A 14,855-nucleotide genomic window follows, 5' to 3' on the forward strand; every position below is an offset into this window, starting at 1 on the left:
ACTTCATGTACAATTACAAAAAAGCACAGATTTCACCTTTTCACAACTGGATACCAAATAATACGCATTGAAGTTGTAGCTAAAAGTTGGCACCTTCACATAATCTCTGGCATTATAGCCAACAATATTTCAGTTAACTACCAGGGTTTCTTGGCGCAGTATAACCTTAGTTGTTTTTGGACCAATAAACCCAAAATCAATCAATCAATCAATCAAAAAAAATCAATCAATCGTTAACTACCAGGTCATTTCCAAGTGGTTATTGTGGAACACTACTACTGCACTTATGGCAAGGTTTGGAAGAGATTCCAGTTAGTAAGCAGGCTGGATAGCACGGTTCTAGGCTTTACCCAGCATTGGTAATCCAGAAATGCTATGGATGACATGACCATTCCTTTTGTTCAAAAATTGAAGACTGTCTTGTATAGAGATATTCAGTAATGCACAGAACTTATTTGTAAGTTTTGATTAATCAGAAATGTATTTAATACCTCTTGCAAGTGAAAGGTAGTTGTAAAATTGAACTTCCCTGCTTTGTTCTTTGGAAACTTTATATTTTATTAATCATTACTGACATTAATTCAAAGGAATTGGTATTACTGATATGATCTTGTAAATATTTATATGTTACAAAAATTCCTAGATATGTTACAAAAATTCAACTTTTAAAAATGTTTAACTTTTATACAAATAAAAGAAAATAATACTGACTTCTGTTAACAACCACCTGTCAACAGTTCCTTTTTTTAAAAAAACCTGTGTTGGGCCTGGTGTTGAATGATGATATCTTATAATTGGCAAATGGTAGGTTGCCAGGTCAGTTATCCTCCTGGTTCCCAATGCTTATTCAAACATGCCATGGAGTTAATTTTCCAAATGGCTGGGTAGTTCCCCCCCCACAGAAACTTCCTCTGTTATGGTTATGCCAGTCTTGGATCTATGAATGCTCCTTCCCCACCATTAGCTGACGTGGTGAAGAGGGAGCATTCTTTTTTGTTCTTTGAGGTTTTCGTCTACTGTCCCTTTAAAGACAGTACAGTAAAATCTCGTTAATACAAACTTGTTTTATACAAAGTACTCATTTATATGAAGCACATACCATTCCCCCCGCGAAAGGATAGGCTTTTCTATGTAAATATTCATTTATTACAAAATTCGGTTAAAATGTATTACAAAGTTCTTTTTCACCTTGTGAGAATTAAATATTGTCATTTTGTACATTTAATACAAATCTTGACAGAGCTGTCCGATTATTGCCCCTGGCCACCTATTTCCCCGAAGGATGGCACTGACTTGTTAGAAATTAGCTTTGTGTAAACAAAAGCAGTTTATGGTAGCTATGTTAAGTGCACTCAGAAAAACATCTTTCTGAAGGATGAGTTGTTAAATTAACAAAGGAATAAAAAGTTTTTCTAAGTTGTTTACATGCACTCCCTCGCTCTCCAAAGGAATAAGGTCAGTTGCAATCGTTACCCCAGTTCAAGGTCTTTTGCTACTGTATACAGCAATCTAATTTTTGTGTCATTTTATCTGAGCTGATGGTCTTTTTTGGAACTTGTCTTTAAATTAATTTAAAATTTGTTTATATTAAATCTTATCTAGCAGTGTTATGGTGAAAAAATGTAAACTGACGGAATTAAACCTGGAAATTAAACTAAAAATTATACAAGAGACTGGTAGGATGGAAAGAAGCAAAACGGACATTGCAAAGAAACACAACATCCCTTTACCTACTTTATTAACAATACTGAAAAACCGTAAAAGACTTGGAAGTGCGTGACACCAGAGCAGCAATGAAAAACAGGAAACGAATTTGTGGTGCAAATCACAAATTCGTTTCCTGTTTTTCGTTGCTGTTGCCCTTCTCTGTACATGCTCAAGCAAATCTATATCCTTCCTAAAATGAGGCCTCCAGACCTGTATGCAGTTAACAAGGCCATTGACTTATACAGAGGGACAATCACCACGTTTTCCCTGCTAACAAAATTCCTGTATATCATTGACAAAACCCCATGACCTGCTCTGGCAGCCTGTCTGCATTGCTCAAAACTTCACATCTGACTGCACAATTACTCCCAAGTCTTTTTCATTATTCTCCCATACTGGATGTCTTTTTCTATGTTCGTTTAGTCAGGATCTATGGCGTCTGTAAGTCTCCGATGTAGGTACTTCTGCAGTTAGTCTATTTTATAAATCAGTCCTCTAGGACTGATTTAGTCCTCTCAGAGTGATGCAATCCTTCCATATGGATCAACAGGTGACAGCAGATGTGAGGTGACTTTCTCTGCAATGACTATTATTTATTAAAACCACGTTTAGAAATAAACTTAACTTGGAACCAGATATTCGGGTAGCTGTGTCCCAAAATATGAAACCAAGATATACAGCAATAATGAAAAACATTCAAGCGCATTGTTCCCACTTAAAAATGCTGTTGATTTGATTTATTTCATTTTGTATCAAATTAGATTGTGATCTTTTCAAATTGTGATTTTATGTATGTAACTCTAGATATAATGCATACCATGTAAATTATTTATAAATAAAACAAAAAGTATTACATTACCTTTACTACACTTGTTACATAATGATTTAATATCATTTTGTGCTTGAACTTCAATTTTGTTTTGTATTTTTTATATATATGATTTTAGATTAATGCCTTCCATGTAAATGATTTATAAATAAAAAAATATATTAGACATATATTTAATTTTTTATTCCGCAGTGTGCACTAGTTCTTTTAAGTAAAATAAGGGTGCACAACCAAAACAGTTTGGAGACCACTGCCCTAGGATTGTTGAGGTTGATCATGTTTTACTATTTGTTTCATGGAAGTTGAGCCATTGAAAAATGTACTGATTCCATCTTCTTGCCCCTTTGGCTATTTCTTTGCTGACATTTAGGTATGCAGGTGGTTTTTTTTTTTTTTTTTTTTTTGTAGGTTTTAATTCTGGTTGGGCAAAGGCCTTAATGCTATTCTCTATTGTTTTCTTTATGATATGGAGAGGGAATTTGTTATTTAAGGCAGTTTGGCAATTGTTTCCATTCTTGTTGGAGCGTTTCCTCTTTGAAAATTCAGTGGGCTCTTAAAATAAATGATTTCAGCACTCTGATCTTTGTAGAGTGCAAATGGTTGTTATAATTTTTATAATTTAGGATGATATAAACCAACAGTAGAGAAAGGCAGATACATGAATGTGTGTTAAAGTGGTTTAATAAAACATCAGTTATCCAGAAAGTAAATGCAGAATCAGGTCTTGATAATAAGCTACTATAGGTAATTTATTAAGGCTAGAGCTATTCTCAACAACTTTAATTATCCATTCAAACTAATTGAAAACATTTACTATTCATAATTCAAATTGATATGGAATTTTACATGCATTGTAAACAAGCAGATAGAAAGGCACATTGTATTTTGGCCATAAATTATAAGGCTTTGCTAGTGGGGGAGTAAGATCTTGCTATTGCTCAATATGGAATATTATAATCAGATCTGGAGACTGCACCTAAAAGATAAAGAACTTCTGGAATGGGTTCAAAGAAGAGTGACCAGATTAGTGATGGGTGCGAATCAATGCACATGAAGAATGGCTTAGAAGGGAGTGCATTGCACCCCCCTTCTAACTGCAAACTTTGATAATATTTATATCTAAGGGCAGATCCGATCAAGGTGTATAAAATGCTAAAATTGAAAGAGGAAGGTTTGTTCTCCCTCATAGGCGAGACAAGAACAGGGGGAACAAATATAAAGTTTTAGAGAACAACCGAAGATTGTATCTTTTGAAGTTCATTTATATGCAGTGGGTTGTTGAACACTAGTAATTTGCTTTCCAAGACAGACAGTGAGCCTGGCTAAATTCAAAAAAATTGGATGGTGGTTACCTTGTGAGAATGGAAATTCAAATTCAGCAATTCCTTGCATCATTTGGCCTTACTAATAACCAATAATTTTATTAATAAAAGTGAAACAAACTTCACTTTCATGTGAGAATTAGTTCCCCCTTCCTTCCCTACACACTGTTCCAGAACTCTTCTGCATTAAGTAGGATATTCCATACTGGCATTCGCTCTTCCTTAGTAATGTTAACAACAGACATTAAGCTATAGCCTCCTGGGGAAACTTTTAATGAAGATAGGGGTGTTTAATTTTGAAATTAATTTTAAAGTGGCTTAAAAATAAAATTAAAAGATCTTAATTTATGCAAAATTACTAGACTGAATTTCTTTGAAATTTCTTGCAGCCATAATAACTAATCTCTACTTGTTTATAATAAAATAATTTTTATTTACATTGAGTACACAAGTTTATGATGCTTTTGTGAAGTATAAATATATTAAGTGTACACTATACTCATAAATAACACATTTGTGTTTATTACAAGGGTTCATCAACTGTGATAATGTTCCTTCAAATTTATCTCTCTTTTTCAAATTATCAGGATCTTCTTCATCACAGTATTCTCTTGGGTATGACATCTTCATAAATTGCAATTTTGAAAGACTGCACAGTTTGGAAATATGAGAATAAATAACTGCTGATGTTAACTGGTGATATGCTATATTGAAGTATCTGGAACAGTTAAAAATATATTTAAATAAGTTCATACAATATTTCGCTCAAAAGTAAATCATTTTTATAAATAGAGTTAAAGATTCCCCCCCCCCCTCCCTTGCCACTGTATAAGAAGCATTCAGTAAGTAACAGCCAAAGATGTATATTTTACACATTTAAAATGTTTGCATGCATTCATTAAAAAAAAGACATTTTCCGTACAATTGCCACTTGTCTGTCATGGCAATTATATGGAAGAATAGTTTGTCTGCTTGCCCCAGCATAATACCAGCTGTTCATTTCCTACACTGATGGCTCCAAAACAGGTTCAGCTGTTGGTGCTTCAGCAATTTATTCCACCTCAGTAGCCATGTCTCTTCCTATGGAATACAGAATTGTTCACAACAAAACTAGCTCTGGATAATATAAACAACCACCATATCAAGCAATCTCTAATACATACAGACTGCTTAAGTGCAATCACTGCCATTCAACCTACTTCTTCAGCATTAGGTTCAGTGTCAGAGATGTTATAAGGAAATAGACCCATTAATTATCTGTCATATGGAATCATTGACAGAAAGCTTGACTGATACTTATCTTCTTTTCATCATAAACATATGACTACGTTAGAAACCCTTTTGTTGATTCTCACAAATTCACAAAATTTACTGTCTGCAAGAAGAACTGACTGAACTATAGTGCAATTGAAGTTTGAAGATAAAATTAAATGAAGCGTCACTTGATGCATTTTGGATTTCAATAAGAAGAGTATCCCATGATCTCAATCACTGAACATCTTACTCCAGTTTTAAACTCCTTATCTCTGTGAACAAGCTTTCTCATGAATTACAAACATTAAAAGCAAAGAAATAAATTGCTTGCTGTCTGTTTATGAAAAACTACAAGTGTTTGTCAAAAATTTGGCCAAGAATTCACCATTTGTGCAAAAAGAAACATGTTCCGGTGTTATACTGAAAGTAAATCTTAAGTGACTTTGGATATAAAATTTATTTTAAGTTGATATTTTCATATTTGAAAAAATAAAAAAAAAGACAGGAAAATGCTTAATTTTTTTTTTTTTTTACAATGCAAGTTGACATATAGTTTAGAAAGTTCTAGGTCACGATGGTATTTCTCCACTTCTGTGTCACCCTTTTAAACTCTTAATTCCACTGATGTTTTTTCCTTCTGCTGCAAATTCTTTCAAGCAGAAGGTAAAACATATCCAGTTATTGTCCCACTACCCTTCTCTCTAAGCTTTTCAAAGTAGTAGTGGAAAAATTCATTAACTGCCAACACCTTCGCTATCTCAAAACTTTCCATCTAATCAATGATCACCGATGTGGATTCTGTTAGTGTTGATTTACTAGTGATATTACCTGTCTATGGAAAAGTTTGGTGAAACTCGAGCAGTTACTCTTGATATTTCAAAGGCATGTCTGGGAGGAAGGTCTTCTAAATAAGCTTCCATCTTACAGTTTGCCATCTGTTTCTTGTAATTGGGTATTGGGTTTTCTTTGATAGCTCATGGTGGGTGATGGTAGATGGCTCTTTTCTTCTAATTTCTCCACTAATACTGGTGTTCCCCCAAGATTCAGTTCTTTCTCTCACCCTTTTCCTCTTGTATATTAATGTCCTTCCACTGAAAACTATCTGTAGTTTTGTTGATAATGGCACATTGCACTCCAGTTTGAGAATCTGTCCTGCACAAACAGCTTCTTGATTGATTACTCATCACCAATTCCTTAAATGCTGATCTCCAGCTAATTCTCCAATGAAGAAGAGTTAACTTAATTAACTTCAATCCTAAAATTTGGCTCTGTCTTATATCTCTTAAAAAGAGTCTCCTCATTGATGACACTCTGATTTCTAGACAAGATCACATATTTAGGGATTACCTTAGTTTTAATTTGACTTGGCATAAGCAAATCACAAATATTGCTTTCTCTGCATCTAAGAACTTTGGTTTTCTCTTTCACTCTCAGCATTACTTGTCTTCTAAACCAGTGCTACTCAACGTGTGGCCTGCAAACTGTTTGTTACCGATCCACAACAAATTGGAAATTGGTCGCGGACGTTACCAGTTCCCAATAATTCATATGTTACCACTCTGCGAGATTTTTTTTTTTACAAAAGTACCGATCTGTGATGGATTGGAAATAAAAGAAACTGGTCCTTCACCACAGATAGTTTGAGAAGTGCTGTTCTAAACTACTCGTGCAGTAAAAATCTCAAATCCATGGAATATTTTTCCTACATCTGGGGTGGTGTTCCCAAAACCCCTCTTAGGCTTCTAGACTCCATTCAAAAGAGGAAAGTCGGGTTAATTAATGACCCATCTCTTAAAGTCTCTTCACTCTCTGTCCTATATATGTATTGTTTCTGTTGCATGCCTTTTCTGTAGATATTTCCATAGGCAGTGTTCTTCCAAATTGGTTTTTGTAATTTCCTCTCTCTCTCTTCCAAACCAGTCTGAACATGTGCTACATTCAAACTCATAGAACCAGTTTTTCTTCTTCCTCATTTATTCCTTCAACTTCTGTCCTTCACACACATTCTATGAAACTTACAATCTATAGAAATTTATTCTAATGTCAAGTATATTCTTTCATCTTCTTGACCTTCAATCCATGCATGGTACTAAGTACTATAGTTCTGATACCTTTCATGTTTGAGGTTTCCATTAAAAAAAAAATTATAATAAAGTTCATAACTCTATCTTGGACAATGCTACCTTCTTTCTCCAGATGCTCCATAACATGAGTACTAACTAATTCATACATATAATACTTGTCAATATATGGGATGATAGAGTCACATTTTGTTAATGGCACTGTAAATTTTTTGGACAACAGGTTTTGATACATGTGCACGTCGTCTATTTTAAATACTTTTAAACATGAGTAATTTTTAATTGTACTTTTGCTTTAACTTTTTCTATCTTACAGCTATGGCAATAGCAGTTACTTTAATTAGCATACTAACACTATAACATACCACTTTATTTCTACTGGAATATTAGCCAGTATGAATTTGACATACAAAATAACTATTACAATCCAGATTTTACACTTTTTATATATATATATAACTTCAATCACATGAAGTTACAGTTCTCTTGTTTTATATTTAATAGCAGTTATTTGACACTAGATAAAGTGCAGTTAAAATATATTAAAGTTGGAAAACATTTACAGCAAGATATTTCTTGTTGTCTAAAAGGGAGGTGATATATAATTTGCCATTAGTAGAAGTTAAATGAAATTAAAGACATGTGAAAATTTTTTGTTTTAAGATGTTTATTGAAGTGTTGCTACATCGATGGTTAGATACATTTCAAGGTTCTGCCAAGCCCAGTCTTCAGGCCTCTAAACAGATATGGGCTGTTGGCACTTGAACTTCATTAGTGTAGCCCACATCTGTTTAGAGGCATGAAGATGGGGTTTGCAGAACCTCGAAATGTAGGTCAACCATATTAAATATAGCTTTATGTTGTAGCACTTCAAAAAATATCTTGAAACAAATTTTTATGAGAGTCTTAATTTTTAATGTGTTTCTATTTTAAATTAAAAATTTAACCCAGAAATACATTATTTAAATTTGTAAATGTAAGCAGAATACAGAATATACCTCAACCATCTTTTCACAAAAAAGAAATGCAACTTATGTAAACTGTTCTTATTCTAGCAGCCACAATAGAAAAATGGAACTTTGTTCAGGATGTGCTTGAGTAGCAGGGTTATAATGCATAGTACTCTCTCTCCAAGATAAAGTAGCAAATTATGATTAATAAATAAATAATACAGGACATAAATGTGCTGTTAAAAATACTTACCGAAGATTAGTCATTTCAAGGATGCAATCAATCAAAGCAGGAAAATGATCACATGTTAACTGGCAATTTTCTAACTCCAGAATGCAGAGATTCCTCATTCCTTTAAGCAACTGCAGTAAACTAAAATATATATAAATTTATATTTGTGAACATTTATGATTTTACAGTCCTTGTATAATTTAAAATCACATTCTAAAGAAAGTGCCATGCAGGTTGGGGAGAAAAAAAATATATATATATACATATATGAAAAAAAAAACACTGTGCATACTGCCTATTGCAATTGCTGATAACATTATCATTTGTATAATGTTATTACTTTTATTAAGTCCAAATCCGACACATAATTACATACAAGAAACATTTATTGTAATCAGTGCTTCGGTTGGTTATCGCTTTTTTTGCATTATCACAATTTATGTATGTGCAGTGAAAGTGATTATGTAGCACTCTAATTTGTTTCTGAACTTGGACTGGTTCAAGGTAGTCACTGGTGCATGAGCAGTTACTGTTGTTACTGTGACCATATCCGTACTCCTATCAATCTCACTGCTCCTACAGTAGAACATTAATCCTTCTCTGATTCTTGATTTTAATATATTTTTTATTTGCATTTAATGATTTATATAGATTTAAAGAAACAGTGACAGTTCCCTTTTTATTGATCTTGAAGACATAGTGGACAGTCAAAGTATTTTATAATGCTTGATTTATTAATGTTTTCTTTCTATCCACTTTATGTACATATTTCCACTCTACATCAATAAACAACACTGAACAGCTCCATTCTTGTCCCATCAGTTAATGTTATCTATTAAGCTGTGCCCTGAAGTGATTATAATAAGTGGCATACAGCATAGCAGTAGTGGCATGTGATGCAAGAAAGCAAGTGTATGAGCTTATGCAGCATCAGCCAAAAAAAAAACAAAAAAAAAACACACCATTCCCTCCAAATGCCTGTCCAGTTCCTCCTTAAATTTATTCAACCTATCAACTTCCACAACGACAGATGGAAGTTTGTTCCAGCAATTAACCACCCCGCTGGCTAAAGGCAAATTTCCGCACATCTATTCTACATCTGTCTTTTCTTAATTTGAATTTATGCCCCCTTAGGTTCGTAAGTGGAAGGATCCCATCAGAATTCAGCGTGCTCAACCCATTCAAGGCCTTATACACCTCAATCAGATCACCGTGCAGGTGCCTAGTCTCCAGCCACTGCAATTTGCAGAACTTAAGCCTCTCTTGGTAAGAGGATCCCTTCATTCCCCTCACCAATCTTGTTGCCCTTCTCTGTACACGCTCAAGTAAATCTACATCCTTCCTAAAATGAGGCCTCCAGACCTGTACTCAAGGCGTGGCCTGACCATTGCCTTATACAGAGGGACAATCACCTCCTTCTCCCTGCTAGCAAAATTCCTATATATCACTGACAAAACCCCATGACCTGCCCTGGCAGCCTGTCTGCATTGCTCAGAAAATTTCATATCTGACTGCACAATTACTCCCAGGTCTTTTTCATTTTCTACCATCTTAAGTGTAGTACCACGCAGTTGGTACGTTTCTCTGGGGTTACTTCTACCCATATGCAGTACTTTGCATTCATCAAGGTTAAACTTCAGTTGCCACTTCTTAGCCCATCTGCCCAAGTTATCTAGATCCTGTTGCAGTAGCACACTGCCATTACTGTCATTAACAACCCTGCCAACCTTTGTATCATCTGCAAACTTCAACATTAAGCCTGATATACCTTCATCAATATCATTGATAAATATACAAAACAGTGGACCTAACACCGAACCCTGTGGGACTCCACTAATAACATTAGTCCACGAAGAGCAGCACCCATTGATTACCACCCTCTGTCTTCTCCCACTTAACCATCCTTTTATCCATTGTAGCAACTTACCCTTAATACCATTCTGCTCCAATTTGTACAATAGTCTTCCAAGCACAACAGTGTCAAAAGCTTTCCTGAAATCCAAATATATGATATCAAAATTATTTTTTGCATCCGGTTCCTTTATAACCACATCATAATATCCTATCAAATTTGTCAGACAAGACTTTCCCTTAACAAACCCATGCTGTGTCTGAATTATTGCTGCAGTCTTGTCTAGATGATCCTGCAATGCATCTTTAACCAGTGACTCCATTATTTTACCCAGAACAGAAGTTAAACTAACTGGTCTATAATTACTCGTGTCACCCTTCGATCCCCCTTTGTGAATTGGGGATACATTTGCACATGTCCAGTCCGTGGGAACCTCCCCTGAGTCCAAGGATGCTCTCATAATTATGGCTAAGGGTTTGCTTAGTTGCTTTCCCACCTCCTTTAATATAACTGGATAGATCCCATCCACCCCAGGTGCTTTTATGTTTAACTTCAACAATTTCTCCTCCACTTTGCTTTCAGTTATTACAAAATCATTAAGTATCCTGCTACAATTTGATAACCTTCTGCCATTTTCAAACCTTAATAATTCCTCATGTGTGAATGTAGATGCAAAATACTCATTCAGTTTGTTTGTTATCTGAGCAGAATCATCAACACTCGAACCATCAATGTCAAGTGGACCAATCAGATTTATCCCCTTCCTTTTAGAGTTTATATAAGTAAAGAAATCCTTGCTGTTTTTCTTAGCATCTTTTTCCAAGGATTTCTCGTAATCTGCTTTCACCTGCCTAACCTCCTTTGTGACCTGATTAGAGACTAGCTTATATCTGCCATAGGCTTCTGCGTCCCTTGAAAATTTATATGTATCCCATGCATTTTTCTTCTCTGTTACGAGTCTCATTAGTTCATTAGATAACCATTTAGGCCTAAACCTTGAACAATATTTCTTAATAGGTATGAAACTTTTAGTAGCATCTACGATTAATTCCTTGAATACTTCCCACTTAGAATTTACTGTTGGTAACATCGTCAGTTGATCCCACTGTACAGAATTTAAAAACTGTCCGAGACCACTGTACTCATCTTTATGGAAGCAAAAACCCTTTCCTTTACCCCTGATGGTAATTAAATCTTTAAGTAAATCCCACATCAGTACACTGTGATCACTGCCACCTAGTGGTTTCTTTATCTGCAAATTCTTAATACACGAATGATCACTGCTGATAACCAGATCAAGAGTATTACTTTCTCTGGTTGCCTCTCGAACATGCTGCTGCAGAAAACAATCATCCAATAAATCCACAAAAGTCTGATTAGTGCGTGAGTGACCAACCCACAAGTTCCAGTCAATATCTGGGAAGTTAAAATCCCCCATTATAAGACATTCCGATTTACTAGCCCGCTCTATTTCTCTGTACAATTGTTCATTGTACTCATTCGAGTCATTAGGCCTATAACACACTCCTACTCTTATTTTTGCTTTCGCAGTGCTTATGTCACACCAAACTGACTCAACAGTGCACTATTCATCTATATCAACTGGATGCACTTCTTTTGATTTTGTTTTTCTTAATTAACAGCATAACACCTCCTCCCTTTCTATCCTGTCTATCCTTTCTGTACACATTGTACTCCCCAAATTCCAGTTCAGCATTCCTTATATCTGTGTGACACCACGTCTCTGCTATCCCAACAATATCTGCCTTTGATGTCTTGACCAACACTTCAAATTCATCAAATTTATTTACTATACTTCTAGCATTGGTATACATGCAAGCATACATGCTCCTACTCCTATTCCTAGTTAGCCCCGAGTGCCAAGCGAGTGACTAAAGCGATTCTATAGTGATTTGAAAGCGATTTTCTTAAAAGAGCGATTGATTGTAGTTGAACATTAGTTTCTAATTTCCAAAGTTATATAATTTTGCTCTTCTAAAGTAAGAAGTCAGCTTACTCAACAGAAAGGAAAGCCACCTTTCTTCTTGTATATAAAACTAATCTACTAACGCACTAACAACCTTATCGCTTGGTCACTGGTGGCACCGCTCCTGCCTCCACGTGGCGGGGCTGGAAGCCTGGGAGGAGAAATCCACTCCCGGGACTAAAAGGAGCAACTATGGACAACACAAAACAGTCCTACTATGGATCTCTTGATCCAGATCGAAGTAGACATGACGACCATGATAATTTGAATAAATCCCATGCTAAGAGACAAAAAAAAGAAGGGACAGATTTTTCTGCTCCTCTCTTCTTAATATTACATTCCTCCACAGACCAACCATTGAGTAAACTCTCCCCATTTTTGATTCAGAAATGTCTCGAAAATGTGGCTGGGCCTCCAAAAATGGTTCGGCGACTAAGATCTGGAGACCTATTAGTGGAGATGAGTGAACACAGACATGCTGAAAGACTCTTGAAAATATCTGCCTTTGGTGGAATTCCCACAAAGGTTACCCCACATGCTACCTTGAACTCCTCTAAAGGGGTAATATCTGAATGGGATCTTCTAAATGTATCAGAGGATGAACTTGTCTCTGAATTAAGCAATCAAAATGTAGTCCAGGCAAAAAGAATTGTCATCAAAAAAGATGGAGAGCCTGTCCCTACATGAACAGTCATATTGACATTTAAGTCACCAAATCTCCCCACAACTATAAAAGCTGGATATCTCAGATGCCATGTTCGACCGTACATTCCCAACCCAGTCCGGTGCTTTAAGTGCCAGAAATTCGGTCATTCGCAAACTGTGTGCAGAGGTATAGTCACTTGTGGTTCAAAAGAACACACACATACGGACTGCAATAACGAAACCCAAAACTGTCCTAACTGCCATGGAAATCATTCTGCCTTCTCTAAGGACTGTATCCAGTGGAAAAGAGAGAAGAACATTCAGAAGTATAAAATAGAGAACAAAGTGTCATATCAAGAGGCAAAGAAACACTTTGCAATCCCTACTAAATCATCTACATACGCCTCAGTTACTAAACAGCTATGCACAATATCAACTCAGACTGACTGCTCTGTCCCTCCAAATATCTCTATATCTGGTTGGGCAAAATCATTACTTACTTCATTAAAAGAACCATCTCCCTCAAAATATGCAACCCAAGAAGTAAATACGCCGGTAACAATACCTCCAGATAAGAATATCAATCAGCAACCAAAAGTACAAACTAAGAGCGCTGAAAGAACTGATACGCACACATTCAGATCTGATACCATGGACACTGATGAAAAAGCAGATGAAGATGACACATTTCTTGAAATTCATCCAGAAGGTGACATTGACACAAGCAGACCAGTCTTCTCAAAGAAGGATAAAGGAAAAATAGACAGGCGTAAGCAAACTACCTCACGCAAGTCAGCAGACACTAGCTAAAACCAAACAATGGATACAGTTATACAATGGAATTGTCGTGGGCTCCGTGCTAACCTTGACGACTTTTACGATCTCCTATCTGAATACAAGCCTGTTGCACTATGCATTCGAGACAAATCTCACAAATGCAATATCTATGAAAATTAAGCATTACAATATGTATAGAAAAGATAGAAACTCATCTATTTTAGCTCATGGAGGAGTAGCACTCATAGTGAATTCTTCGGTACCCTCTAGACCTATATCCCTGCAAACTTCTTTAGAGGCAATTGCTGTCCGTGTCACTTTCGGAATCACAATAACATTAGTTTCATTGTATCTATCACCAAATCATACATACACCTTTGCTGATTTAGATAATTTAGTAATGCAAATACCTGCTCCCTTTTGTATTATGGGTGACTGGAATGGCCATCACCCGCTATGGGGTTCTCAACATCTTGACTCCAGAGGACAGATAATTGAAAAAATTTTAGACAAACATAACCTGACAATTTTAAACACTGGTGCTCACACATATGTGCATTTACCATCTGGCTCAACCTCTGCTATTGATCTTTCTATATGCTCTCCAGTGATATTTCCTCTCATAGCCTGGACCGTTACTAATAACCCTCGCGGTAGCGATCACTTTCCTATCATCTGTACTTTCTGTATAAGTTCTACTCCTCAGAGTAACATTAGGACAACCTGGAAATTTACTAAGGCGAACTGGATTAAATACCAAGAAATAGCTCACTTAGATGCTATCTTCATAGCAACCCACGCAATTGACTCTGCAGTAAGCTACATTACAGATACAATAATGAAAGCATCCGAGACTGCTATACCAAAATCATCATCCAAAATCCGGCTTCATCCAAAAATGTGGTGGAACGAAGCATGCAACAGCGCTAAAAAAGAAAGGAACAAATATTGGAATATTTTCCGAAAACATCCAACCACAGCTAACCTCCTACAGTTTAAGAGAGTCAGAGCTAAAGCTCGTCATATAAGACGGGAGAGTAAAAAAGAAGCATGGGTGCATTATGCCTCCACCATAAACAGATCCACGGATACTTCTACAATATGGAAAAAAATCAAAAGAATTAATGGTAAATACTCGCAGACAACTTCTCCTATTCTACTTGTGAAAGGGAAAGAAATCTCTGAACCTACAGAAATTGCCAATGCCTTAGGTACTACG

At 35.8% G+C, this 14,855-nt stretch overlaps 1 protein-coding gene across 1 annotated transcript in view; it reads right to left on the bottom strand.

Moving 5' to 3' along the window:
- Nucleotides 1-4,311: 4,311 nt before the first annotated feature.
- LOC150078074 (leucine-rich repeat-containing protein 14-like) overlaps nucleotides 4,312-14,855 on the bottom strand; it is a 72,917-nt gene continuing 62,373 nt past the window's right edge. Inside the window, exons 6-7 of the mRNA XM_090384453.1 lie at nucleotides 8,397-8,516; nucleotides 4,312-4,576 (exon numbers count right to left, since the gene is read on the bottom strand). Of these exons, the coding sequence (XP_090240579.1) occupies nucleotides 4,312-4,576; nucleotides 8,397-8,516 (385 nt within the window). The remainder of the gene's footprint in view (nucleotides 4,577-8,396; nucleotides 8,517-14,855) is intronic.

The sequence above is a fragment of the Mastigoproctus giganteus genome, chromosome 11 (assembly GCF_048544385.1).
Source record: "Mastigoproctus giganteus isolate SK-2022 chromosome 11, ASM4854438v1, whole genome shotgun sequence".
NCBI lineage: Eukaryota > Metazoa > Arthropoda > Arachnida > Uropygi > Thelyphonidae > Mastigoproctus > Mastigoproctus giganteus.